General features: G+C 41.5%; 2 protein-coding genes across 14 annotated transcripts in view; one reads left to right on the top strand and one right to left on the bottom strand.

Moving 5' to 3' along the window:
* The window catches only part of ZNF382 (zinc finger protein 382), a 43733-nt gene extending 37204 nt beyond the window's left edge, over positions 1-6529 (bottom strand). For 2 of the 12 annotated variants that reach the window (XM_036345214.1, XM_036345222.1), the window contains exons 1-3: positions 6197-6335; positions 3820-3892; positions 740-891 (exon numbers count right to left, since the gene is read on the bottom strand). In XM_036345214.1, the coding sequence (XP_036201107.1) occupies positions 740-878 (139 nt within the window). In that variant the 5' untranslated portion in view covers positions 879-891; positions 3820-3892; positions 6197-6335. The other 10 variants (XM_036345217.1, XM_036345215.1, XM_036345220.1 and 7 more) reach the window with 10 other exon arrangements.
* ZNF260 (zinc finger protein 260) overlaps positions 6481-26746 on the top strand; it is an 89742-nt gene continuing 69476 nt past the window's right edge. The window contains exon 1 of one of the 2 annotated variants that reach the window (XM_036345248.1): positions 6481-6612. The gene's annotated coding sequence lies outside the window, so the exon portion shown is untranslated. The remainder of the gene's footprint in view (positions 6613-26746) is intronic. The other variant, XM_036345250.1, reaches the window with a different exon arrangement.

The following is a 26746-nucleotide window of genomic DNA, read 5'->3' as shown; positions in this document are numbered from 1 at the left end:
AAAAAAAAAAAAAAAAGGAAATCTTATCTTTTTGCAACAGCATAGATGGACCTGGAGAATATTATACTAAGTGAAATAAGCCAGTCAGAGAAAGACAAGTACCATATGATTTCACTTATATATGGACTCTAACAAACAAAATAAACTAACAAAATAGAAATAGATTCACAGATATGGAGAACACACTGACAACTGTTAGATGGAAAGGGGCTTGGGGCTGGGTGAAAAAGGTGAAGGGATTAAGCAAAGAAAAACACTCAAAAACACAGATAACAGTATGGTGATTACAAGAGGGAAAGTGGGATGTGAAGAGGCGGAAGAAGGTAAAGGGGAGATTAAATGGTGATGGAAGGAAACTTAACTTGGGATGGTGAACAAACAATATAAGATGCAGATGATGTACTATAGAATTGTATACCTAAAACCTATATAATTGTATTAACCAATGTCACCCCAATAGATTCAATAAATTTTTCAAAAATGAGACTTAACCTAATCTCCTTGGGCTTCAAAATAATTAAAGGAAGAGAAAGATATATCTTCAAGGCAGCAGACAAGGTATACATTAACATCTTACCAAAGTTAACACCTTGCACTAAGCAAGTGAGAACATACCAGACTTTCTGCTAACACAAAGGGATTCACCAACTATGTTCCCTGAAATTCAAAGTTCCATTAAATTTCAGAAACTCTTGAAAGGAGATGCATGACACTGAAAGATTCAAGGAGTTCTCCTTACCCACAGAGATAAGGTGGTAATAGTTTTCCAACATGACATCCCTGTAGAGGGCCTTCTGATCAGTGTCCAGTTGCTGCCACTCCTCCTGGGTGAAGTCCACAGTCACATCCTTGAATGACACTGATCCCTGTAAGGGCATACTCTAGTTCATCCTAAAGTGATTGCAACTAGTGAAAACTAGATATTGGAGATCTACCTTTGACCATGTTCAGTGGTCAGACTAGTTTTCTTATTTTGTTTTATACTGCATAACATTTTCTCTGAAAATACATTCACCTGTATTTACTTATTATCTCATGATAAAAATATATGAGAACATACTATTTACTTTGAATGTGATTGGTTACCTGGTGGACCAAAATGAATAAAACTCTGACTGCAATAATGAGAAGTTGCAGCGTAAGAGAGAGGTATTGCATTATACACTCAATAGATATTACATATGCAATGATAGGAATGTGAACAAGGGAAAGTGCTACAAAGTGAAGGAAAATTTCATTATGTATTCCAAAGCTTCATTGAGGACATAAAATTTTTAAGTTCACAATGCATTTGTTTTGTAGGAATATAGGGCATCGGCTTTTAAAATTAATGGGTATAAAATAAACAGTAAATTCAGGAAATATAAAAGACAGTTTTTAAGAAAGAGTCTTTGAGCTCTAAGAAGGAAAAAGTACATGGAGATAGGCAGTGTGTATATTATGAAATAATATTAGGTATTTTTCCAATAGAGCAGTAGTCTTAAAAATGTACTGAGAACACTCACAACAGATGAGTATTTATCAATTACCAGTAGGCATTAATGGCAAATCCACATTGTTAATGACTAGAGCTCTTGAATGCAAACTGTAGTATTTTCCTTCCTTTCAATACACTGTCTTGTACATTCCATTATAATTAAAATTTCACTTTGGGCCTACTACTTTATGGAGTATAAAGAAAATAAAGAAACATTAAGTCAACACATATGTAATAACTTTTGTACTTTAGAGGCAATACTCTTAAAGACTAGAGATGGCTTGAGATGTATTAGGTGAGAAAAACAATAAGGTAACCATTGTTAGAGATGTCTCCTAGATTAAGGTGTTATTAGTGGTCTAGACATGGGACTACTGATTGGTATGATGAGTTACAACAGAATTGGTCATAAATTGGTTGTAGAATGGAAAAAATAGGCATAGCTCTTCAGTTACCTGCATAAGCAAATGGGTAGCTGCTGGGACTAAAAAATGGAAATGGGAAACAGAAGAAAGTATAAGCTGGTAGTGAGGTCAGCCTTGAAAATGTACTTGAAGTGACTATAGAACATACAGGTGGTGATAGCTGTTGGAGGTTGGATATATGGTTCTGACACTCTATCAGTGGTCGGCAAACTGCGGCTCGCGAGCCACATGCGGTTCTTTTGCCCCTTGAGTGTGGCTTTTCCACAAAATACCACGTGCGGGCACGTGTGTACAGTGCGATTGAAACTTCGTGGCCCATGTGCAGAAGTCGGTATTTTGTGGAAGAGCCACACTCAAGGGGCCAAAGAGCCGCATGTGGCTCGTGAGCCACAGTTTGCTGACCACTGCCTAGATCAGTGGTTCTCAACCTTGGCTGCACATTAGAATCACCTGGGAATCTTTTTAAAATCCTGATTTCTGGCCGAAACTGGTTTGGCTCGGTGGATGGGGCGTCGGCCTGCGGAGTGAAGGGTCCCAGGTTCGATTCCGGTCAGGGGCATGTACCTGGGTTGCGGGCATATCCCCAGTGGGAGATGTGCAGGAGGCAGCTGATCGATGTTTCTCTCTCATCGATGTTTCTAACTCTCTATCTCTCTCCCTTCCTCTGTGTGAAAAATCAATGAAATATATTAAAAAAAAATAAAATAAAATCCTGATTTCTGGGCCTCATCCTCCGGAAATTCTGTTTCTTTGTTACTAATGTTGTGGCCCCACCCCATAACGAAGAAACAGAACTTCCAAAGGATGAGGCCCAGAAATCAGGATTTTAAAAAGATTCCCAGGTGATTCTAATGTGCAGCCAAGGTTAAGAACCACTGCTCTAGATAGAGGCCTAGGATAGAGAGAGGTATTTGAGAGAGAGGTATTTGAGAATCACTAGAATCAGGTCAGTATAACCTTTACAGTGAATTTGATTGTGAATATAGAAAAAGAGACAGTAAAGAGAAGAGAACCAATTAGCATTTTTGGAAAACCAATATTTTAAAGACTGGTTGATGAAGATAAATCTTCTGAAAGAACAATATGAACACAGGACATTATATCACCTTTGATTCAAAAGTAGAATATTTTAAGAGTGGGCTAGCATAGGCATTTCCTTCTCTTGTACCCACATATAAAAATTAGAAGAAATAAAAACTATAATAAATCTATAACAGCACTGACATACTAGAAATGTTTTCACTGGCAGGCCACAGTTTGTAGAAATTGCTGGCAGACATGGAGAAAATAGGGGATCAAAGAGGAGAAATGCAAAATCTCAGTTTTCTGATAAGCTTGCAAATAAATCTATATCCTGAAAACCTCACAAAACAGGACATCTTACCACAAACTCATAATGCTATCCATAACTGCAAAACCTAGGTCAGTGGGTATGATCAAGGTTTTTCCATGTCTGCACCTTTACTCCTCACAACTTAGATCTCAAATCCATGTCTGGACTAGATTCATTCAAGTAATATATCCCCATTTAGATCAAGATAATACATTTCTGTTTCAGCAGTAACTTTTGTGAGAAGACAGAAATAATGATGATATACTCAATCTATATGTGAACATTGGCTCCAACTAGAAAGTGCACTTGGGGAAGGCTTACATTTATCTGGTTGGAATAAGAGAAACTGGGAACAGAGCTGTAACTAGGTTGAGACAGGCAAGGTACCTATGGTGCAAAATTTAGGGATGCACAGCTCTGAGAGTACTCCTTAAATTTTGTACCTAGGCCACCCAATCTAGGCCCTACTGGAGGCTAGTTTCAAGGATGCCAACCCTCATACCCGAGAAATTTAAGAATAGGGAAATAAATGTTCATATAATCTGAAAACAAGTTTTTCAGAAAGAGAGGAAACATCATCTCACCTGAGGCATAGCTGTGAGATTTGCAAGAGATGAACCTTCTCTTTTGAGCTCTTCTTTTGGAAAGGGAAGAGTCCTGAGAAGGCAGAGATGGGAAGATACAAGGAACCATATGAAACCATATTTGACTTAGATCTCTCAGAATAACTCAGTTAAATCTACATCTGTTTTCACTGTTTCAGCACTTGTCCACTCTGTATCCCATATAAATCCAGGATATAAATTAACTGGGCAAATCCTGCTCCCTCACCAACATCAGAAACCTAATCTCTTGGTGGGGTAGAATAAATTCTGGGGAATTTGTTGTGGCTTGGAGAGGGGGAACATTCCCTCTACAGATCTACTTTCATCTTCCATAGAGGATGGGTTTATTATATATTTCCAGTTATTTTTTTTTTCATGGACTTTCTACCAATTTCTACTGCCACCAGTAGTGCATAAGAATACCTCCTCATACCTTGATGAATGCAGCTAGCTGACAATAATTTTTCAATCTCTACTATCAATATTATAATTCTAATTTACACATTCCTTATGAGTGAGAATAAGCTCCTTTTAATAACTTTAAAGAAGACCCTAGCTGGGTAGCTTAGTTGGTTAGAGCGTTGTCCTGATACACCAAGGTTGAGGTTCAATTCCTGGTCAGGGCTCATAAAAGAATCAACCAAAATAAGTAGGACAACAAATCAATGTTTCTCTCTCTCTCTCTTTCCCTCCCCATTCCCCTCTCTTTAAAATCAATAAATAAAAATTTAGCGGGGGGATAGGGGATAACGTGGGGATAAGGACACATATGTAATATCTTAATCAATAAAAATATATTAAAAAATAAATAAAAATTTTAAAAAATAAGTTTAAAGAAGCTTTTATTTCCTTTATGTGATGGCATCTTCTTATAATATGTCTTTTTTTTCCCCATGGGTTTTTACTTCCTAATTTGTTGATATTATATTTTTAAATTTAGTAAATTAACGCTTTACCTGCTTAAAGTTGCAAATAAATTTTCTTAGTTATTCATATGACTATTAAAGTGTTTTTGCTTTGTGAAGATTTTATCCAGTGTTTTATTGTTTAGCAATACTACATAACATACAATCCATATTCTCTCAATTTATGTGAAATGCCATCTCTATCACATATTCCATATCCCTATCTGCTTGAGAATATCTGGACTTTCTATGTCTCTACTTCATCTCTTTATTGATTCATCTGTTTCACACTATGTAATAAGCACAGTTATTAATAATAAATATTTATTATTAATTTCCTAATAGCTAATTTAAATATTAATAGTAAGCAACACTTTTTAGTAGTATAGGTATGGAAATAGAAAAGAAATGTGCCTTTCTACTCTATAGGCTTCTACGCAGAAAGGATAGTATTTTGCTAAATAAGGTCAGAAGTATAGATTGATACAGTGAATATTTTAATTCACAAAATAACTATTTTAATTACTAAAACAAGATGGGCCTTGTGATTAAAAGTGTACCAAATACTCTTTATTATTTTAGAATGCCCGAAGAAGCTATTAACCTTGTCATCACTTTCACTCAGAAGCAGGAAATCTCAGAGATATATGTGTTGAAAGCACTAATTATGGGACACTATTCATTTTAACACATTACTTTTAGTTCATATGGTGTTTCCCTAAAATGAATCTTACCATTTAGGAATTACAAAACTGTTACCTCTTCCTTTCCGATATTTATATCTCTATTTTATTTGCTAAATAGCTATTGAGTTACAATTTTGGAGGCAGATTTAATGAACGCTACTCAGATAATCACATCTTACATACCCAACTAGACAGGGGTCATGCAGAGTTTCTCCATCACAAAAAATAACAGTGGTTTACAAACACATGCATAGTTTACAGTCAATCAAACTTTCCTCAGCAAACCAGCATCCCATAGCCCCCATATATCACAACCTCGGGCAGCACATTCATTACATAATTCCAGGCAAAGTCTCAAAATCATATTGCAAATCACTTTCGCTTCTCCATCATCACCTACAGCCTCAAATACGACTCACACCTGATCTCGAAATAGACAAAGGCAGAAGAAACCCCAGGTAGCAACATTAAACCGTCCACTTTTCACACACAATCCTCCCTAACTTCTCGCAAACTAGCACGCACCCAAAATGCAGCGATCTGGGGCAGGAGGCCGCCTCGTTCGGTACACACACACACACACACACACACACACACACACCCCCCTTCGGTGCGGCTTCTTCGCTGCCATACGCTTCTTCAGAGTCGAACAGACACAACCCCCCCTCGCAGAGCTCATTCCAGATCACAAGCGATTGTCACCCTCACGGTCACGCCCACGGACCACGCCCGAGGCCCCGCTCAGAGATCTGAGTGTCTAGTTACCGCGGGCCCAGTTCCAGCTCCCTTCTCTGAATAACCAGGACCGGCTTTGATCGCGGTTTCCTCCTTGGCCTCTCGGCTGGGCCCCGCTTCCCTAGTCTGACCTCCTGGCCCCGGGCTTCCCGGTCTCTCCTTCTCCAGGGCCCCTAAGACTCACGCGTCTAGGACCCAAACACCTCACCCTGGCCCAGAGTCGGTCGTCTGCGCCTGCGCAGTCCCGCGCGCGCCGCAGCTCCCAGGAGCCCGCAGGGCCTCGCGTCTGGAGCCCGAGATCCCAGCTCCTGCAGCCCAGGTCGGCTTGTGTCTCCATCCGCGCTTTTCCGGCTTGGGTTACGTTTGTCACAGGCCCCCGGGGGAGCTAATGGACGTCGACTTCTTGTTCACTTCACGCCAGCCCTGCGGTCACCGTGATCTGCGTGGTGAGTGGAGGGGACACGGGTTCAGGGTTGCGGAAGGACGTAGGAGGCCCGGAGGTTTCCGGGTGCGGGTGCGGGTGGAGGCAGAGGCAGCTGGCTCCGGCCCGTGTGAATCACCTGCTGAGGAAGGTGATGGGGCAGGCGGGGGTGCATGATTATATGGCTGCGTCAGCTTGGGATGTAATTATGAGAGTGCATGTCTGTGTGTGTAAGAGAGAGCGTGTGTGTTGTGTGTGCCTGTGCGTGCCCGGGTTGGCTGCGTGGTAGGCTCCAGAGACCGTGAGTGGGGTGGGGGTGGACCCTTTAATACAACCAGGGTTGGCTGTGACTGTGAGGTGCATTATACTGTGACCAAGTGATGCTGGAGACTAATCAAAATTGTCGTAGTCTAGCTTTCATTACTTTTAGGAAGATAGTTTCATTTTTAAAAATTCTTAATTGTTTAAAGTATTACATATAGTATTACATATGTCTCCTTTTCCGCTCCATTGACCTCTCCCGGGCCACCTCCAACCCCAGCACATGCTTTCACCCCCTAGTGTCTGTGCACAATGGTTATGCTTACATGCATGCATACAAGTCCTTTGGTTGATCTCTAACCACCTCCCCGCCTCGCCCTCACCTTCCCTCTGAGGTGTGACAGTCTGTTGGATGCTTCTCTGTCTTTGGATCTATTTTTCTTCATCAGTTTATGTTGTTCATTATATCCCACAAATGAGTGAGATCATGTGGTATTTATCTTTCACCTGCTGGCTTATTTCACTTAGCATAATGCTCTCCAGTTCCATCCATGCTGCTGCAAATGGTAAGAATTCCTTCTTTTTTACAGCAGCGTAGTATTCCACTGTGTAGATATACCACAGTTTTCAAATCCACTCATCTGCTGATGGCCACTTAGACTGTTTCCAAATCTTAGCTATGGTAAATTGTGCTGCTATGCACATAGGGGTGCATATATCCTTTCTGATTGGTGTTTCTGGTTTCTTGGGATATATTCCTAGAAGTGGGATCACTGGGTCAAATGGGAGTTCCATTACTTTTTTGAGGAAACCCCATACTGTTTTCCATAGTGGCTGCACCAGTCTGCATTTCCACTAGCAGTGAAGGAGGGTTCACTTTTCTCTGAATCCTCTCCAGCACTTGTTTGTTGATTTGTTGATGATGATGATGATAGCCATTCTGACAGGTATGAGATGATACCTCATTGGCATCTCTCAAATGATTAGTGACTTTAGCATGTTTTCATATGTCTCTTGGCTTTCTGAATGTCCTCTTTCGAAAACTGTCTATTTAGGTCCTTTGCCCATTTTTTGATTGGATTGTTTATCTTTCTTTTGTTAAGTTGTATGAGTTCCCTGTAAATGTTGGAGATTAAACCCTTATTGGTGATAACATTGGCCAATATGTTCTCCCGTGCAGTGGGCTTTCTTATTGTTTTGTTGATGGTTTCTTTTGCTGTGCAGAAGCTTTTTATTTTGATGTAGTCCTATTTGTTTATTTTCTCCGTAGTCTCCATTGCCCTAGGAGCTGTATCGGTAAAGATATTGCTACGACAAATGCCTGCTATTTTGCTGCCTGTGGCTTCTTCTAAGATTTTTATGGTGTTCTGTCTTACGTTTAAGTCCTTTATCCGTTTTGAGTTTATTTTTGTGTATGGTGTAATTTGGTGGTCTAGTTTCATTTTTTGGCAAGTATCTGTCCAGTTTTCCCAACACCATTTATTGAAGAGACTGTCTTGTCTCCATTGTATGCTCTTGCCTCCTATTAATTGAACATAATGGCCTGTGTTGATTTCTGGGTTCTCTGTTCTCTTCCATTGATCTATATGTCTGTTCTTGTGCCACTACCAGGCAGTTTTGAGAACAGTAGCTTTGTAGTATAGCTTGATATCTGATATTGTGATCCCTCCAACATTGTTCTTCTATCTCAAGATTGTTGCAGCTATTCGGGGTATTTTTTTTATTCCAGATGAATCTGTTCTAGGTCTTTGAAGTATGCTGTTGATATTTTAATGGGGATTGCGTTGAATTTATAGATTGCTTTGGGTAGTATGGACATTTTAATGATGTTGATTCTACCAGTCCATGAACATGGTATATTCTTCCATTTGTTCATGTCTTCCTCTGTCTCTTTTTTTAGCGTCCTGAAATTTTCTGAGTACAGGTCCTTTGTCTCCTTGGTTACATTTGTTCCTAGGTATCTTAATTTTTTTGTTGCAATGGTAAATGGGATTGCTTTTTTAATTTCTCTCTCTGTGAGTTTATTATTGGTGTATAGAAAAGCCATAAACTTCTGGGTGTTAATTTTGTATCCTGCTACATTGCTGAATTCATTTATTTGGTCTAGTAGTTTTTTGATGGAGTCTTTGGGGTTTTCTACGTACAATATCATGTCATTTGCAAATAAGGACAGTTGTACTTCTTTTCCAATTTGGATGCCTTTTATTTCTTCTTCTTGTCTGATCGCAATGGCTAATACTTCCAGTATTATGTCAAACAGGAGTCGTGAGAGTGGGCATCCCTGTCTTGTTCCTGTTCTTAGTGGAAATGGTGTTAGTTTTTGTCCATTGAGTATGATATTGGCTGTGGGTTTGTCATATATGGATTTTATTATGTTGAGGTATGATCCTTCTATTCCTACCTTGCTGAGGATTTTTATCAAGAAAGAGTGTTGGATTTTGTCAAATGCTTTTTCTGCATCAATTGATATGATTATGTGATTTTTTTATCTCTCAATTTGTTTATGTGATGTATCACATTTATTGATTTATGGATATTGTACCAGCGTTGCATCGCTGGTCATGGTGTATGATCTTTTTGATGTACTGCTGGATCCAATTTGCTAGGATTTTGTTGAGGATTTTAGCATCTATGTTCATTGGAGATATTGGCCTGTAATTCTCTTTCGTTGTGTTGTCTTTATCTGGTTTTGGGATTAGGGTAATGCTGGCTTCATAGAATGAGCTTGAAAGTGTTCCTTCCTCTTGAATTTTTTGGAATAGTCTTGGTAGGTTTTAGTTCTTCTTTGAATGTTTGGTAAAACTCCCCTATGAAGCCATCTGGTCCAGGGCTTTGGTTTGCTGGAAGTTTTTTGATGACTGCTTCAATGTCCTTCATAGTTATTGGCCTATTCAGATTTTTTTATTCTTCCTGACTGAGTTTTGGGAGGTCGTATTTTTCTAGGAATATGCCCATTTCTTCTAGGTTGACCAGTTTGTTGGAATAGAGTTCTTCATAGTATTTTTTTTTTTTTACAATCCTTTTTATTTCTGTGGCTTCTGTTGTTATTTCGCCTCTTTTATTTCTGATTTTGTTTATTTGGGTCCTCTCTCTTTGCTTCTTGGTGAACCTGGCTAGAGGTTCATCAATCTTGTTTATCTTTTCAAGGAACTCCAGCTCTTGGTTTCATTGATCTTTTGTGTTGTTGTTTTGGTCTCTATGTCATTTCTTTCCATTCTGATCTTTATTCTTTCCTTCCTTCTGCTCACTCTGGGCTTTTCTTGTTGCTCTCTAATTCTTTAAGTTGTAGAGTTAGATAATTTATTACGAGGTTTTCTTGTTTTATTGAGGTATGCCTGTGCTGCTATGCACTTCCCTCTCAGGACTGCTTTCACTGTGATCCACAGATTTGGGATTGTGTTTTCATTGTCATTTGTTTCCAGGATATTTTTTATTTTTTATTTTTTTCTTTGATCTCTTTGGTAACCCAATCATTGTTTAATAACATGCTATTTAGCCTCCATGTATTTGAATTTTTTGATTGTTTTTATTGTAGTTGATTTCTAATATGCCATTGTGATCTGAGAAGATGCTTGATATGATTCCAATCTTCTTGAATTTGAAGAGACTCTGCCTGTGACCCAATATGTGGTCTATCTTTGAAAATGTCCCATGTGCACTTGAGAAGAATGTATATTCTGTAGCTTTGGGGTAAAATGTTCTGAAGATGTTGATTAAGTCAATCTGATTTATTGAGTCATTTAGGATTGCTGTTTCTTTGATGATTTTTTGTCTGGAGGATTTATCCAGTGATGTCAATTGGGGTATTAAAATCCCCTATTATGATTGTTTTGCTGTCGATCTCTCCCTTGATATCTTGCAGAAGTTTTTTTTTTTTTTTTTTTTAATGTATTTCGGTGCTCCTGCATTGAGTGCATATATGTTTACCAGAGTTATATCCTCTTATTGTATTAATCCCTTTAGTATTATGAAGTGGCTTTCCTTATCTCTTGTTATGGCCTTCACTTTGAGGTCTATTTTGACAGATATAAGTATTGCTACCAAAGCTTTTCTTTTCATTTATAGTTTACTGAAAAATATTTTTCCATCCCTTCACTTTCAGTCTGTGTGAGTCCCTTGTTTTGTGGGGGATGTCTTTTAGACAGCATATAAATGGGTCATGTTTTCTTATCCATTCAGCCACTCGATATCTTTTGATTGGAATATGTACTCCACTTACTTTTAAGGTTATTATTATTATTATTTTTGATTAATTAAATCTTTATTGTTCAGATTATTACAGTTGTTCCTCTTTTTTCCCGCCATAACTCCCCTCTACCCAGTTCCCACCCTACCCTCCTCCCTCACTCCCCACCCAGTCCTCATCCATAGGTGCACGATTTTTGTCCAGTCTCTTCCCACATCCCCCTCACCCCTTTCCCCCCCCAAGAATAGTCAGTCCAATCCCTTTCTATGCCCCTGATTCTATTATAATCACCAGTTCATTCTGTTCATCAGATTATTCACTTGATTTTCAGATTCACTTGTTGATAGATGTGTATTTGTTGTTCATAATTTGTATCTTTACCTTTTTATTCTTCTTCCTCTTCTTAAAGAATACCTTTCAGCATTTCATATAATACTGATTTGGTGGTGATGAACTCCTTTAGCTTTTTCTTTTCTGTGAAGCTCTTTATCTGACCTTCAATTCTGAATGATAGCTTTGCTGGATAAAGTAATCTTGGTTTAGGTTCTTGGTATTCATCACTTTGAATATTTATTGCCACTCCCTTCTGGCCTGCAAAGTTTCTGTTGAGAAATCAGCTGACAGTCGTATGGGTACTCCCTTGTAGGTCACTGACTGTCTTTCTCTTGCTGCTTTTAAGATTCTCTCTTTGTCTTTTGCTCTTGGCATTTTAATTATGATGTGTCTTGGTGTGGTCCTCTTTGGATTCCTTTTGTTTGGGGTTCTCTGCACTTCCTGGACTTGTAAGTCTATTTCTTTCACCAGGTGGGGGAAGTTTTCTGTCATTATTTCTTCAAATAGGTTTTCAATATCTTGCTTGCTCTCATCTTCTGGCACCCCTATAATTCGGATGTTGGTACGCTTGAAGCTGTCCCAGAGACTCCTTACACTATCTTCGTATTTTTGGATTCTTTTTTCATTTTGCTTTTCCAGTTGGGTGTTTTTTGCTTCTTCGTATTTCAAATCTTTGACTTGATTCTTGTGATCCTCTAGTCTGCTGTTGGGAGTCTGTATAATATTCTTTATTTCAGTCAGTGTATGCTTAATTTCTAGTTGGTACTTTATCACAACCTCGAGGGTCTCACTAGATTTCTTGTAGGTCTCATCAAGTTTATCGGCAGTTTCTAGAAAATTCTTGAAAAACCTTAAAAGTGTGGTTTTGAACTCTATATCCAGTCGTTTGCTTTCCTCCATTTCTGTCATTTGTGTCCTTTTTCTTTGTCTCCTCATTTTTTATGCTTCCCTGTGTTGATAAAGTGGTTTTCTGTGCTAAGTGTCCTCTAGGGCCCAGTGGTTCAGCCTCCCCAATTACCTGAGGAGGACACTCTTGGTGCATTCCCTTGTGGTCTTTGTGCATAGTCTTGTTGTAGTTAAGCCTTGATTGTTGTAGGTATCACTGGGAGGAATTGACCTCCAGGCCGATTTGCTGTGAGAATCAGGTGTGTCTGCAGTGGGAGAACTTCTGTGCTGGAGACACCACTCCCGGGCAAGACTTACTTCAATGGGGCTTTGGTGCTCACTGAGTCTGCCCCCTGAGTGTGTCCTTTATGGTTCCACGGAGCTGCAAACTGGATGGTCCCACTCTGTACTCTGGGTACACTGGCTCCTGGTTCTCTAGGGAGGTGCTAATCTAGCCTCTGCCTTAGGCTACCCAGCAAAAGCCTCCCTACAGGGTTTGGGCGGGATGGGTCCCACTGGATCAGCAGGGCGGGTCTAGCAGTTATGGCTGCTCTCAGTCCTCCCCTCAGAGGACCCGCTTCTCAGTGTCCCAGCAATAGCTGCAAGCCCCTCCGAGAGAAAGCTGCCAGACAGTCCCGCTTCTCCCGTATGAGTCTGGGTCCCCAGAGACTCGCCCGGAACTGGAGCTCAGAGACTGAGACTCCCTCCCGATTGAAAACGACAACCGCACCCTCAGCCGCCAGCCTGCTCCGTGTGCACCTTTGTACCTTAGTATTTTACTTCCACACTGCGCCTCCTCTGAGTCTCAGTATGCTTTTCTCTTTCCTTCTAGTTGTAGAATTTCCACTCAGCCAGCCTTCCTGTTGGTCTGGATGATGTCCGTTCCGTCTTTTAGTTGTATTTTTGAAGTGGTTGTTCGAGGCAGCAATTTCCAGTGTTTACCTATGCCGCCATCTTGGTTTCTCTCTAAGGGTATTATTGATAGGTACTTGTTCATAGCCATTTTTATTCTTTATACTTGTGTTCCTTCTTCCCTTTCTATTTCTTCTTTTTACAGCAGTCCCTTTAGCATTTCTTGCATTACTGGCTTGGTAATGATAAAGTATCTTAGCCTTTTTTTTTTATCTGCAAAGATCTTGATTTCCCCTTCAATTTTGAATGATAGTCTTGCTAGGTAGAACATTCTTGGATTCAGTCCCTTGCTTTGCACCATTTTGCATACTTCATTCTGTTCCCTTGTGGCCTAATGTGTTTCTATTGTGAAATCATTTGATAATCTAATGGGAGATCCTTTGTAGGTAACTCTCTGTCTCTCTCTTACAGCCTTTAAGATTCTCTCTTTGTTGTTAACATTCACCATTGTAATTACAATGTGTCTTGTTGTGGGTCTTTTGGGGTTCATCTTGTTTTGGACTCTGTGCTTGTGTGATTTTTTTGTGCCCCAAATCAGGGAACTTTTCTGCCATTATTTCTTCAAGTAGGTTTTCTAATCCTTGCTCCTCTTCTTGTCATTCTGGCACCTCTATTATGTGTGTGTTGCTTCATTTCATGTTGCTCTAAAGCTCCCTTAGGCTGTTCTCCTGCTTTCTAATATTTTTCTCCAATTGCTGTTTAGATTGGGTGTGTTTTTCTGCCTTATCTTTTCACTAATTAAGTCCTCTGCTTCATCTCATCTTCTGTTGAAACCTTCCATTGTGTTTTTATTGTAGCTAGATCATTTTTTATTTCCTATTTTTTCTAACATAAGTTGTTGATTTTTCTCATCCATCCAGTTTATGAACTGTATGACCCTTACTCTGAATTCTTTTTTGACATATTGCATGCCTCAGTTTCATTTAGTTCCTTTTCTGGTGAGTCCTCCTTTTCTTTCCTTGGGGGTGGTGGTGGTGGTTGTTTCTTTGTCTCCCCATTTTTGTTGTCTCTTTCTGGCCCTGAACACCCTGCTTGGGGTTTGCAAGGTTGAAGACCCTATCAGGGCAATGGTCCAGAAATCATTAGCCCAGAGGCTGGGTCTTCCTTGAGTCTCACACTTTTATTGTCTCTGCTCTGAATTGTATCCCTTTCTCCCATGGATCTGGTTCCTCAGTTGTCTGCTTCAGATATTTGAGGTGGTGGGAGTGTGTGTACAGTTCCTCTGATGTGTGACTCCCTGTGAGGACCCAGAGCCCTCTGGCATGCAGTTCACTGTGCCCTGGCACCCATGGCAGGATGGCACTCTAGGTCCCTCTGGCAGTGCACTTGCAGTGCAGTCCTGTGGCCCCTGGCTGAGAACACTGGCTTGCTCCAGGTCTCCCCTGCAGGACTGTATCAGGGGCATGGAGAAGCAGGTGCAGGTTGCTCTGGGTTGCACAGTCAGAGCTCTCCTGTGGCCTGAGTGGGGTGCATGCTGGGTTTCTCCCTAGGTTGTCCCAGCAGCAAGACCCTAGGCTTAGGGTGGAGTGGGCGCAGGTTGCTCTGGGTTCCACAGTCCTTGCTTCCTTGTAGCCTAGAGTGAGACGTGGGCTGGGTTGCTCCAGTTCGCCCTTCTTCAGTGCGGAGCAGGGGCGGGTTGCTCTAGGCTGCTCAGTCTGAGGTCTCCTGTCACCCCAAGTGAGGTGCACATTGGGTTGCTCTGGCTGGCCCTGGCAGGACTGTCCCGGGGGCCAGAGTGGAGCAGGCGCAGGTTGCTCTGGGTTGCATAGTCAGAGCTCCCCTGTGGCCTTGAGTGAGGCATGTGCTGGATTGTTCTGAGTCGCCCCTCCTGAGCTGGGGTGAAGTGGACATGGGTTGCTCTGGGAGTCACCGCAGCAAGGCTGTCCAGGTGACTGGGATGGAGTGGGCACTGGTTGCTCTGGATAGCACAGTCCATGCTCTCCTGGAGTGGGGTGTGCTCTGGGTTGCTCAGCAGCAGGTCCCGGGGCTCAGGGTGGAGCAGGTGTGGGGTGGCTCCAGGTCAGACTAGCAGCATGGTTCTGGGGTCAGGGCGGGGGTGGGGCACAGGGTTCCCACTGGCTTGCACTCACTGCAGGGTCTCGGAGCCAAATCCTTGAATGCTGGATCCCGGTGGGCTGGTCTAGAGCTTCATTTTTGCAGTTCTGGGGCTGAGGAATTTGTGGACAAGATCCCCACATGACTTAATCTGTACCTGTCAAAGACTCTGAGGCCCTTGTTAACCATAGAGGCCCCTGTTCTAATGAAAACCCACTGTTGCCTTCTTCAGTGCACCTGTAGCCACTGTCTAGCCTAGTATTGTTAATACACAGTAGCATGCAGTATATCAATTGTAGCCTCTTCTGTAGGCCATTGTAAGTTCCGTGGTTCACTGGAATTTGTTGCCCTGGGTTTGTTTGTTTTTCCTATTACCTCTGTGCAGACACACTGCACAGAAATGCTACCTGCACAAAAATGGCTGTGAAAGGGAAGTTGAATATGAGATCTGGAATGATGGTTCCAACTCAAAAAGCACAGCCCTGTGTTTATTATGGCAATTTTAGAGCTGGACTTCCCCTCAAGGCAGGGAAAATATGACAGGCACTAAGAACAGTATTCCTTCCTCTTAAGGTTCCTCTTCAAAGTTCTATGGGAGCAAGCTGCATGTTGGGGATCCAGAGAATTTTAATAGCTCTGTTGACAGGAAACTGGAGAATATGGAATCAGATTCCATTCCCAAGCTTTAATGCACCTGACTTTCCTTTATGACACAGGAAAGGATCAATAGTATTTTAGTCTTTCTCAAACTTCCATCTTGGTATGTTTAATGTAGATAAAGGGGGCTTGCTAGTGCTAACCTAAAAATAAAAGACCTGTCAAAGTGAAAGGCAAAAAGCATTTATTTTATATAAAAATGAATAGGTATTCGGGAATCAATAATTCCAGCCTGAAGCCCAAATAACGTAGGAAACAGAGGCAATGCGTATTTTTGAGAAAGGGAAGGAAAACAATTACATCATTTCTATTGGTGAAGATAACATAATGACACTAATACTATATAATGTTTTTAATTTTCAGCCCAGTAGTCATAATAATAGCTGCTTTATTGTTATCTTTGCAAACAGTTGTTTGGGACACAATGTTGCCTTATTCCAGTCCAAAGATTATTTTGCCCTGTTTTAACATTTCAAGGTTTGATGCATGAGACTTACAAGGCAGTTCCTCTGGCATGGCAGCTCCAGCTTCATTTTAAACTGTCTCTATTTTATTGTTGTTTGCACTAGTAATGAAGACTACAAATGTAATGATTCCCATTTCCTTCCAAGTTTTGCTATACTACAAAAGATGAGTCATGAGAGGAGAAAAGTGCTGCAGTGGGTTCATCTCAAAGTCAAGCTAGAGATCATTTTGAGTTTTTTCTTTGTTTTATGAAATGCATGTTTGTTTTTCAGGATATAAAATAACCACATCTGAAATGCCCAGCCACATAGTGACTTACCCATTTATCTGGTTTTTAGGCCTTCTCTTTCCAGTTAATGATGGTACAATGAGGATGGATCCCCTTCTTTCCCAGTGTCTCATCAAATGTCCTTCCTACAGTTAATTTTCATATAATAATTTGGCAACACCTCCCCCTTGTGCCTTTTGTTCTAAGGAGTCTCGTGATGCAGAAGTAATACTTTTTTTTACCTGGTAATTTGTTAGGGAAGAGAACAATGTTTAGGTAGAATTACACATTAGATATCTTAGGTATTCTTCAGAGACATGAGTGGGAAAATGGCAAGACATGAGATGGTGTGATTGATTTCAGTAAATAAGTCTTCTGCTTTGGAGGCCTTTAGGAATAAGAGTATTATTGGCGGGGGGGGGGGGGGGGAGGGAAGGGCGGTGTGTGGAGGGATATGCAGAGAAATCTCTGTCAAGAAGGGCAGAAGGAATTTATTTCCCAGAGGATACATTAGGAGATTTATGTTGTATCACACAGTTCTTGTAGAAGATTTGGCAGCATCAGTTTTTTAAAAATTAATTACAATATTAAATTAGTTCCAGGTGTATAATATAAATTACACATTTATATAAATTACAAAGTAATCACACCATTAAGTGCAGTATCCACTTGACACCATACATTGTTAATATAAAAATTATTGACTATATCCCTGTGCTATACTTTCATTGTAGGGGAGCACGGGAGACTTGGTTGGAAAGTTTGTAAGGAGGAAATTCCGACCTAGGGGAGTTGACTGAAGGTGACTGCCCCTAATTGTTCCTTGACCTTTCCAAACAAGTCTGTGTATGTGCAGACCCTCAGGTGTTTACCGGAATCTTTATGCTTAATCTTTAGGTGTCCTTGCTTAAAGGACACTGCAGACACATGTGTCCTCCCAAGAATACTTACCCTACTGATTGTATCTAAAAGTTAAACTTTATCTCAAACTGCTATTACAATAAAAGCCTGAAGAGACTGTTTGGTTCCTATTGCCAGGTAGTCCCTTAACCCTCTCTTTCACAGGAATTATGTGTCAGAGTATTCATTCATCGCTTAGCGTCTGCTGGTCAGCCCTGGCATTTCATACCTATGACTATTTTGTAATTACCAATTTGTACTTCTTAATCCCTTCACCTTTTTCAGCCAGCCCCTTTACCTCCCTCCCATCTGGTAACCATCAATTTGTCCTCTGTGTCTGAGTTTGCTTCTGCTTTGTTCATTTGTTTTTTAGATTCCACATATAAGTGAAATCATATGGTATTTGTCCTTCTCTGTCTGACTTTTTTCACTAAGCATAACACACTCCAGTCCATCCATGTTGTCAAAAATAGTAAGATTTGTGTATGTGTATTGGTAGATTCATATAATCATATCTTCTTTACATGTAAATATATGAGATAGAAGAAAAGCCAATCTCAAAAGGACACAAACTGCATGATTCCATTTATGTAACATTCATAAAATAACATAACTATACAGATGTAGAACAGATTAGTGGTTGCCAAGAGATAAGAATAAGGGTGTAGCTACAAAAAGCGAATACAGGGTGATGCTACTTTCTAGTATTTTGACTACTGCAATGGTGATACAAGGCTATATGTAATACACACTCACACACACACATGCAAATATGAGTGAAATCTTAATAAGTTCTGTGGATGGCACTAATGTCAATTTTTTGGTATGACATTGTACTATAGTTGTGTAAGGTAGTAGGGGAAGGGTGGAGAAAGAATACATGCGATTTCCCTATACATTTCTTTGTGATCTCCTGTGAATCCATAATTATTTGAAAATAAAAAGTATTTTTTTTTTAATTTCACAGATTGCCTTACATGAATATGTTTTTACAGTGAAAACTCATGATTTTTTTTGCTACTGAGTGCCACACAATGTGCTTTGACTCATATTTCTTCCTTTCTCCTCAAAGTGTTCTCTATCCCTTTCTCACTTTCTTCTCCTTCTGGTGTCTCTATGATGCAATATTGTTACATTTTATGTTGTCCCAAAGTTCCCTTAAACTATACTCCTGCTTTAAAAAAAAAAAAAAAAAAAAATATATATATATATATATATATATATATATATATATATATATATATTGTTTAAAGTATTACATAAGTCTCCTTTTCCCCCCATTGACCTCTCCCAGGCCGTCCTCACCCCTCAGAACATGCCCTCACCCCCTTACTGTCTGTGTTCATTGGTCATGCTCATATGCATGCGTACAAGTCCTTTGGTTGATCTCTTACCCGCCCCCCCCCCCCCGCACCCTGCCTTCCCTCATAGATTGGACAGTCTGTTTGATGCTTCTATGACTCTGGTTTTATATTTGTTCATCAATTTATGTTGTTCATGATATTCCACAAATGAGTGAGATCATGTGATATTTTCTTTCTCTAACTGGCTTATTTTGCTGAGTATAATGCTCTTCAGGTCCATCCATGCTGTTGCGAATGGTAAGAGTTCATTCTTTTTTACAGCAGCATAATATTCCATTGTGTAGATGTACCACAGTTTTCTAATCCACTCATCTGCTGATGGGCACTTAGGCTGGTTCTAAATCTTAGCTATTATAAATTGTGCTGCTGTGAACATAGGGGTGCATATATCCTTTCTGATTGGTGTTTCTTATTTTTTGGAATATATTCCTAGAAGTGGGATTACTGGGTCAAATGGAAGTTCCATTTATCTTCCTGCTTTGTAATTATTTTGTCTTTTTTTCTGTTCTGATTGAGTGATTTTTTTCTATTTTGTCTTCTAATTCACTAATTTTATCTTCTGCCTTGTCTGGCCTACTGATTACTCCTTCCAGTGAATTTTGTATTTCCACCATGTTTTCTATATCCTTCTTTATGCTGATATTGTTCTCCCTAGGTTCCTTGAGCATTCTTATAACCTTTACTTTGAACTCTATCTGATAAATTGCTTGCCTCCATTTTATTTAGCTCTTTTCTGGAGTTTCCTACTGTTCTTTTATTTGGGACCTGTTGTTTTAGGAGAGGGAAAGAGAAACATTGATTAGAGAGACATATTGATCAGTTGCCTCCTGCATGCCCACTACTAGGGATCAAGCCCACAACCCAGGCATGTGCCCTTACCAGGAATAGAACCAGTGACATCTTGGTGCATGAGATGATGCTCAACCTACTAAGTCACACCAGCCAGTGATGGGGCTGGTTTCTTTGTCCCCCCAGTTTGGCTTTCTCTTTGTGTTAGTTTCTATGTTTTAGAAAGCACTGCTATGGTTCCTGTCTTGGTGGGATGGCCCTCTGTAGTAGGTATCCTGTGGCTCCCAGTGGTGCAGTCTCCTTCATCTTCTGAGCTGGATTTGGGGTGATTGGACCCTCATGTTGTAATTGGGTGTTTATTGCTGATGGTCTTTTTGTAGTTGGAATCCACCCTCAGGCTAATTATGAGGCTCAACCCCACACCAGTGTACAAACTTCTGTGAAGGTACAGTCTTGAGGTTTCTTGATGGGCTCAGTGGAACAATCATTAACCCTTCAGGCTGGGTATCTATAGAGACAAACCTTTATTGCCATGATAAGACACTATTCAGGGGCTGCTTCCCAAGGTGAGGTTGTTCCTAGCAGGGTCTGGAGCCTCTGAGATCCACCTTTGGGTGTACAGTTTGTATGTCTAATTGGGTTGAACTTTTGTTGCATTGGTTCTGGGTCCTTTTGAGTGGGTTTCAGATGCAGATGGCTGACAGATGTTGGGTATAACTGTTCTTGGGCTTCTTGTGTTTAGTTAAAACTCTGTTCACTGTTAGACCTGTGTGTTCAGGGGAAGGACCAATCTATGCAAATGGGTTGGCTTTGTTTAGCTTAGTGCTGGTGGTAGATCTGTGGTTAGACCCATGCTCCCTGAAGTCCTCCTCTCCTGTCAGCTACTCTGACTCCCATCTGAGGTTGCTTGGTCTTCCTCCAGAGCATCCAAAAAAAATCTGCAGAATGGACCCAGGCTAGCCTAACTTGGGATAGTAGGCCTTCTGCTTGTAGTCAGACACCCAATGAGGGGAAACTACTCTGCTTCAAAACCAAACTTCTCAGTGTAAGCATGTCAAACTCATTGCCCGTGGGTTGCATTCAGCCCACAATGGATATTTTTGTGGCCCAGCCAATACAACGGTATGTCAGAAATGTTTTAATAAAAATTTCGTAACTTAATTTTTACAATATCCTATTATACATAATTATTAATAACAAACTACAACGTTCGCTAATGGCTGATTACTATAATCGTGTTGCATTCATTTCCCTTATGTGCCTTATGTGCAGGCGCACCATTTCTCTTCACTAATACTAGCAGCGAATATTTTAGCAGCTGATTGCCACGTCATTAGTCTTGTACTGACTTGGTGTGCGCAACAGGAAATATTTTGCTTTCGGGGAACAAGAAAAATAGGTTTCTTTGCGTATGCTTATTAATTTATGCAGTTGTTCAGTATCTGGTAAGTTTTAATGTTCAAGAAAAAATATTAATTTTTATTAAAATGTTCTATTATTTTATGTTAACGATTATTCATTTATTTCAGCCCTTTGTATTCAGCATGTCTCTATCAAAATAAACCTATGTTTCTATGAAAATAGAAACTTTTGGTTTTTTGCAGCCCACATAAACTTAAACCTTGTTTAACATACTTATCTCAGTGTCTACCAGAGACTCAAACTCTAATTCCCCCTAAGGGGGCTAGCTGCAGGTTCAGGTTGGGTACAGTCTGCAGTCTTCTCTGCTGGAGTAGTTTCAGTTCACCTGGGCTCAAGGTATTGATCAAAAGAGATGTCAGTTCAGTTCCTGGTCAGGTTGTGTGCAGGTTGTGGGCTCAGTCCCTGGTGGGGATGTGCGGGTGTGTGTGTGTGGGGGGGGGCGATTGATTCTTTTTCATCATTGATGTTTCTATTGCTCTCTCCTTCTCTCTTCCTCCTGAAATCAATTTAAAAAATATCCTACCTAATAAAAGAGAAACATGGTAATTAGTGTACGACCGCTACCCTTCCCATTGGCTAATCAGGGTGATATGCAAATTAACTGCCAGCCAAGATGGTGGCCGGCAGCCAGGCAGCTGGAAGCGAACATGAGGCTTGCTTGCTTCAGTGATGGAGGACTCCAACATTCCCCGCCAGCCTTGCCGGCCTCTGAGCTTGCAGTTTAAGAAACACTGTAACAAATATAGAAGCTAAACAAAACCCCAGAAACGTACTTTCAGCAGGCCAGGATCTTAGAGCTGGAGTTATACATTGTTTCAATTATAGAACACAAACAAACCAGATAACTGCTTTCAGCAGCAGAGGCCTCAGAGCTGGAGCCAGAGCTAAACCTGGCCCAGAATAAAAAAGAAGAAAAGAAAAAAAGGAGCAGTTGGGAGCTTCAGTCGGCCTGAAAACAGCCCTCAGCCCCTCACCCAGACTGGCCAGGCACTCCAGTGGGGACCCCCACGCTGAAGGGTGTGTTACCAGCTGCAAACAGCCATCATCCCCTCACCCAGGCTGGCCAGGCACCCCAGTGGGGACCCCCAACCTGATCCAGGACACCATTCAGGGCAAACCAACCAGCCCCACCCATGCACCAGGCCTCTATCCTATATAGTAAAAGGGTAATATGCCTCCCAGCTCCGGGATCAGTGGAGCCACGAGGCCTCCCAGCACTGGGATCAGCGGAGCTGAGAGGCCTCCTGGCACCAGGATCAGCGTGACAGGGGGTAGCGCCCAAACCCCCTGATCGCCCTGTGGCTCTATGACAGGGGGCGGGGCCACAACCTCCCTATCTTCCCTGCTTTGTTCGTGACAGGGGAAGGCACCCCAACCCCCTGATCAGCCCTGCTCTGTGCCTGATAGGGGGGAGCTCCCCAACCCCGATCGCCCTGCGGCTCTGTGTGTGACAGGGTGCGGTGCCTCAACCCCCTGATCGGCCCTGCTCTGTGTGTGACAGGATGCGGTGCCCCAATCCCCCCCTCCTCCCACGGGCCCTGCTCTGTGTGTGACGGGGTAGAGCCATAACCTCCCCATCGGCCCTGCCCTGAGTGTGAGAGTGGCGGCACCCCAACCCCCTGATCAGCCCTGCTCTGTGGGTGATAGACGGCGGTGCCCCAACCCCCCCCCCCCCATGGGCCCTGCTTTGTGTGTGGTGGGGTAGAGCCATAACCTCCCCATTGGCCCTGCCCTGAGTGTGACAGTGGCAGCACCCCAACCCCCCTGATGGGCCCTGCTCTGTGTGTGACAGGTGGTGGCGCTGCAACCTCCCCATCGACCCTGTCTTGAGTGTGACAGGGGGCGGTGCCCCAACCCCCCAATCGGCCCTACCCTGAGCATGACTGAGGGTGGCATCGCAACCTCCCAATCTGCCCTGCTCTGTGCATGACAGGGGGCGGCGCCCCAACTCCCCAATTGGCCCTGCTCTGAGCCCGACCAGGGGCTGCACCTAGGGATTGGGCCTGCCCTCTGCCACCCGGGAGCAGGCCTAAGCCAGCAGGTCGTTATCTCCCGAGGGGTCCCAGACTGTGAGAGGGCACAGGCCGGGCTGAGGGACCCCCCCTCCCCCCCGAGTGCACAAATTTTTGTGCACCGGGCTTCTAGTATATATATTTTTTTAAAAGAGTCTCTTTCCTACACATTTCCCAAACGGAAGAAAAAAAAAAAGAGTCTCTGATTGAGGATGTTGTAGGCCTCACCCTGACAAGGGGGCTAAGCACTTCCCCCAGTTCCAAGAAAATAGCCTTTGAGGGTCTCACATTTGCAATGTGCTGCTCTGAGCTGCTCTCCCATTCCCCACAGAGCTGCACCCAGCATGGGTATCCAGGACTTCACAGAGATGAAACAACCAGTCTTTTGTTGGGAGTGGTGTTTATGGCCTGCAGGAGGGGGAACAGGCTCTACTTCTCCTTCCCAGGGCTGCCTGGGAGAACTCACAGGGAACTCACATCAGCCTCCCCACCATGCAGTCACAGAACCCAGCATTCTTCTGGTTGTATCCCCAATAGGAGCCTCCCTGGGGGATTGTAGCTGGACATTTGTAAACAAGGATCTGAAGTCCTGCCAAGAAGAAGTGAATATTCACAACGTGACTTGCAAGCAAGTCACGCTGGGTCAAGATTGCACACAGTCTTGAGTTCCCAGAACATTTACCTCCCTGAGAAAGGATAAGTTTAAATAGTCCTGGGTAGAGCAGAAAGGGAGGGCACAGCTGCAAGTTGTCTTCAATGCACTATTTGTTATAATATAGAACAAAACAAGATTTAGTTGATTAATTGCTGACGCACTAACCTCATGCCAAACCCCAATAAAAGCAATGATTAAGGGTACAGAGTTTGTTACATGCCTGAGTGAGCTGTAGCCCTCTGTCCGGCAATCAATCGCCTGTGTGCTTGTCTTACTTCTGCGTCTTCGGTTCATTAAACATCCATCAACACTTGGCGCCCTGAATGTGGGACCTTAAGGTAAGTGTGGGGAACGCACAGGACCGAAAGGGAAAAAGTCTGTGACGGTTTACGCAAAACTTTCGACAAGCCAGGCAGAGCAATGGGGAACTCCCCGACAGCAGAGAGTCAATATATGACTCTGCTGCATTCAGTGCTTAAAAGCACTTGGGTTAGTGTGTCTCAAGACACTTTTAGGAAATTAGCTAGAGAAATAAGAAGGCATTGTTATTGGTTTGAGCTGACAAGCAGAAATCAGTTAAATCTAATGGCTTAGAAACAGGTTGTTCATGTGATACGGCATGCTCATCAGAATGGAGATCCTATAGGACATGAAGTTTGGTCCTTGTGTACTTTGATTACTATGGCTCTTAAACCTTTGCAGTCAGAATCAGATTATGAGGTTGCTCCAGTTAAAGTTACTAGCTCTCGTTCTCGCTCTGCTTGTGAAACTAATAAAGACATGCCTAATAGACCATTACCTTCTTTGCCTCATGAAAATAATACGGAGCAAAAAAGGAAAGATTTTGAACAGAAGTTGGAGGAATATGAAGATATAGAAGGGACTGATAAAGAGGGCATTCAGGATTTCTCAGAAAGTGAAACTAGTAGCACTGATTCTAGTAGTAGCGAACGGAAGAGATTAAAAAAGAAAAGCAAAACAAGGGATTATGAACAAGAGTTATTAAAATATTTGCTGATTCATATGAAGGCTTTACTATGTGGTATCCCACCACCTCATGTTAAACCCACTAATAAGTTACAGGAATTAATCAAAAATGCTTTTCCAGTTCAACAGCCACTGTCGGAGGAGCCCAGAGTAACTCCCACGGCTCCTCCTCCAGACCCACCACATTATTCCAGAGGGGCACATCGGCAATTCCAGCTGCCCTTGCCTACTGAAATAAACAAAATATTATTAGATTTAGAACCTTGGGATGAGATTGTTCCTCCCACATGTAGAAGAAATGATGATTTCCTTGCATTTCCAATACAGCAGCAGCAAATGCCACCGGATCTGCAACAATATCCCCAATATCCAAATGGTTAATGCAGAAAAGGAGGGGGGCTGTCGTTAGGGAGAGCATGGAGAGAGAGTTTTTGTACCTATCTGAACTATGCTAGACTCAAGGCCGCAAGCTGCTACTAAGCACAAGTTTTTCTCTGTCCCGTCTTGTTCTCTTTAACACATTGTTTGCGGGTAGTTTTTATCGCATGCTAACAGGTGGTGCGGGCCATTTTTGCTAATTTTTTGCACAAATGGCAACGTTCAGTAAAATTACGATAACTTTAGTTTACATATTTATACGTTACCCGCATTCTACCGCTAGTCTATAAAAAACGTATTAATACGTGTCCCGCACTCTACTACACTGGTAGAACGTATAAATATGTAAAACGTATAAATACGTTTCCCGCATACAATGTGTTAACCCTTCCTAAAGAAAAATTAGAAGCGCTACATCAACTAATTAAAGAACAACTAGACCAGGGTCATATTGAATATTCCTCTAGTCCCTGGAATTCACCTGTGTTTATTATTAAGAAAAAATCTGGCAAGTGGAGAATGTTAACTGATCTACGGAAAATTAATGAAGTTATATAACCAATGGGACCCTTACAGCTTGGGATTCCTAACCCCTCGCTAATTCTTAAACATTGGTCCATTGTCATAATTCATTTAAAAGATTGTTTCCTCACTATTCCTTTGCAACCTCAAGACTGTGAGAAATTTGCATTTACTTTCTCGGCTTTAAGTCAGGCTCAACCCACTCAATGGTATCAATGGAAAGTCTTACCACAAGGAATGTTAAACAGTCCCACTATTTGTCAGGCATATATGCATCAACCTTTTGAAATAGTCAGAAAAAGATTTCCTAATGCTCTAATTTATCATTATATGGATGATATTTTAGTAGCTTCTGAAATTCGATCACAATTACAGGAGATTTACCAATACCTCCTTGAAAAACTCCAAGACTATGGATTAGAAGTAGCCCCAGAAAAGGTACAATGACAGGAGCCATAGAAATATCTTGAGCAAAAATTAACAGATGTCTCCATTATTCCACAGAAGGTTCAAATTAGAAGAGAAAGTTTAAAGACTCTAGATGATTTTCAAAAGTTATTAGGAGACATTAATTGGTTGAGACCCAGCCTTGGTATACCTACTTATCAATTGACTAATTTATTTCAAATCCTAGAGGGGCCATCTGAATTGGATAGTCCCCGTGTTTTAACCCCTGCTGCAGAAAAAGAATTAACTTGGATAGAACAGCATGTACAACAAGCACAATTAGATAAAACTCTTTCCATAGACAATTTTAAATTATTAGTTTTCCACACTGAGCATTCTCCTACAGGTTTACTTGTTCAAGACAGTAATGTTGTTGAATAGATTTTCTTGCCTCATAAATCACAGAAAAAAATACAGACTTATATTTTAAAAATTTGCCAAATTATTTACAAGGGAAGATTAAGATTAAGACAATTATCTGGTTTAGATCCAGAAGAAATTATAGTACATTTTACTGTCAAGGAAATTCAAGAATTGTTTCGAATATGTGATGATTGGCAAACTGCTTGTGCTCATTTTTTAGGGAAAATACATAATCATTATCCTACAGATAAAAGGTTACAATTTCTTAAGAAAACCCAATAGATATTGCCTCATATTA

This window comes from Myotis myotis, unplaced genomic scaffold (assembly GCF_014108235.1).
Source record: "Myotis myotis isolate mMyoMyo1 unplaced genomic scaffold, mMyoMyo1.p scaffold_m19_p_19, whole genome shotgun sequence".
Taxonomy (NCBI): domain Eukaryota; kingdom Metazoa; phylum Chordata; class Mammalia; order Chiroptera; family Vespertilionidae; genus Myotis; species Myotis myotis.
This window is presented reverse-complemented; position numbering and strand designations above follow the sequence as displayed.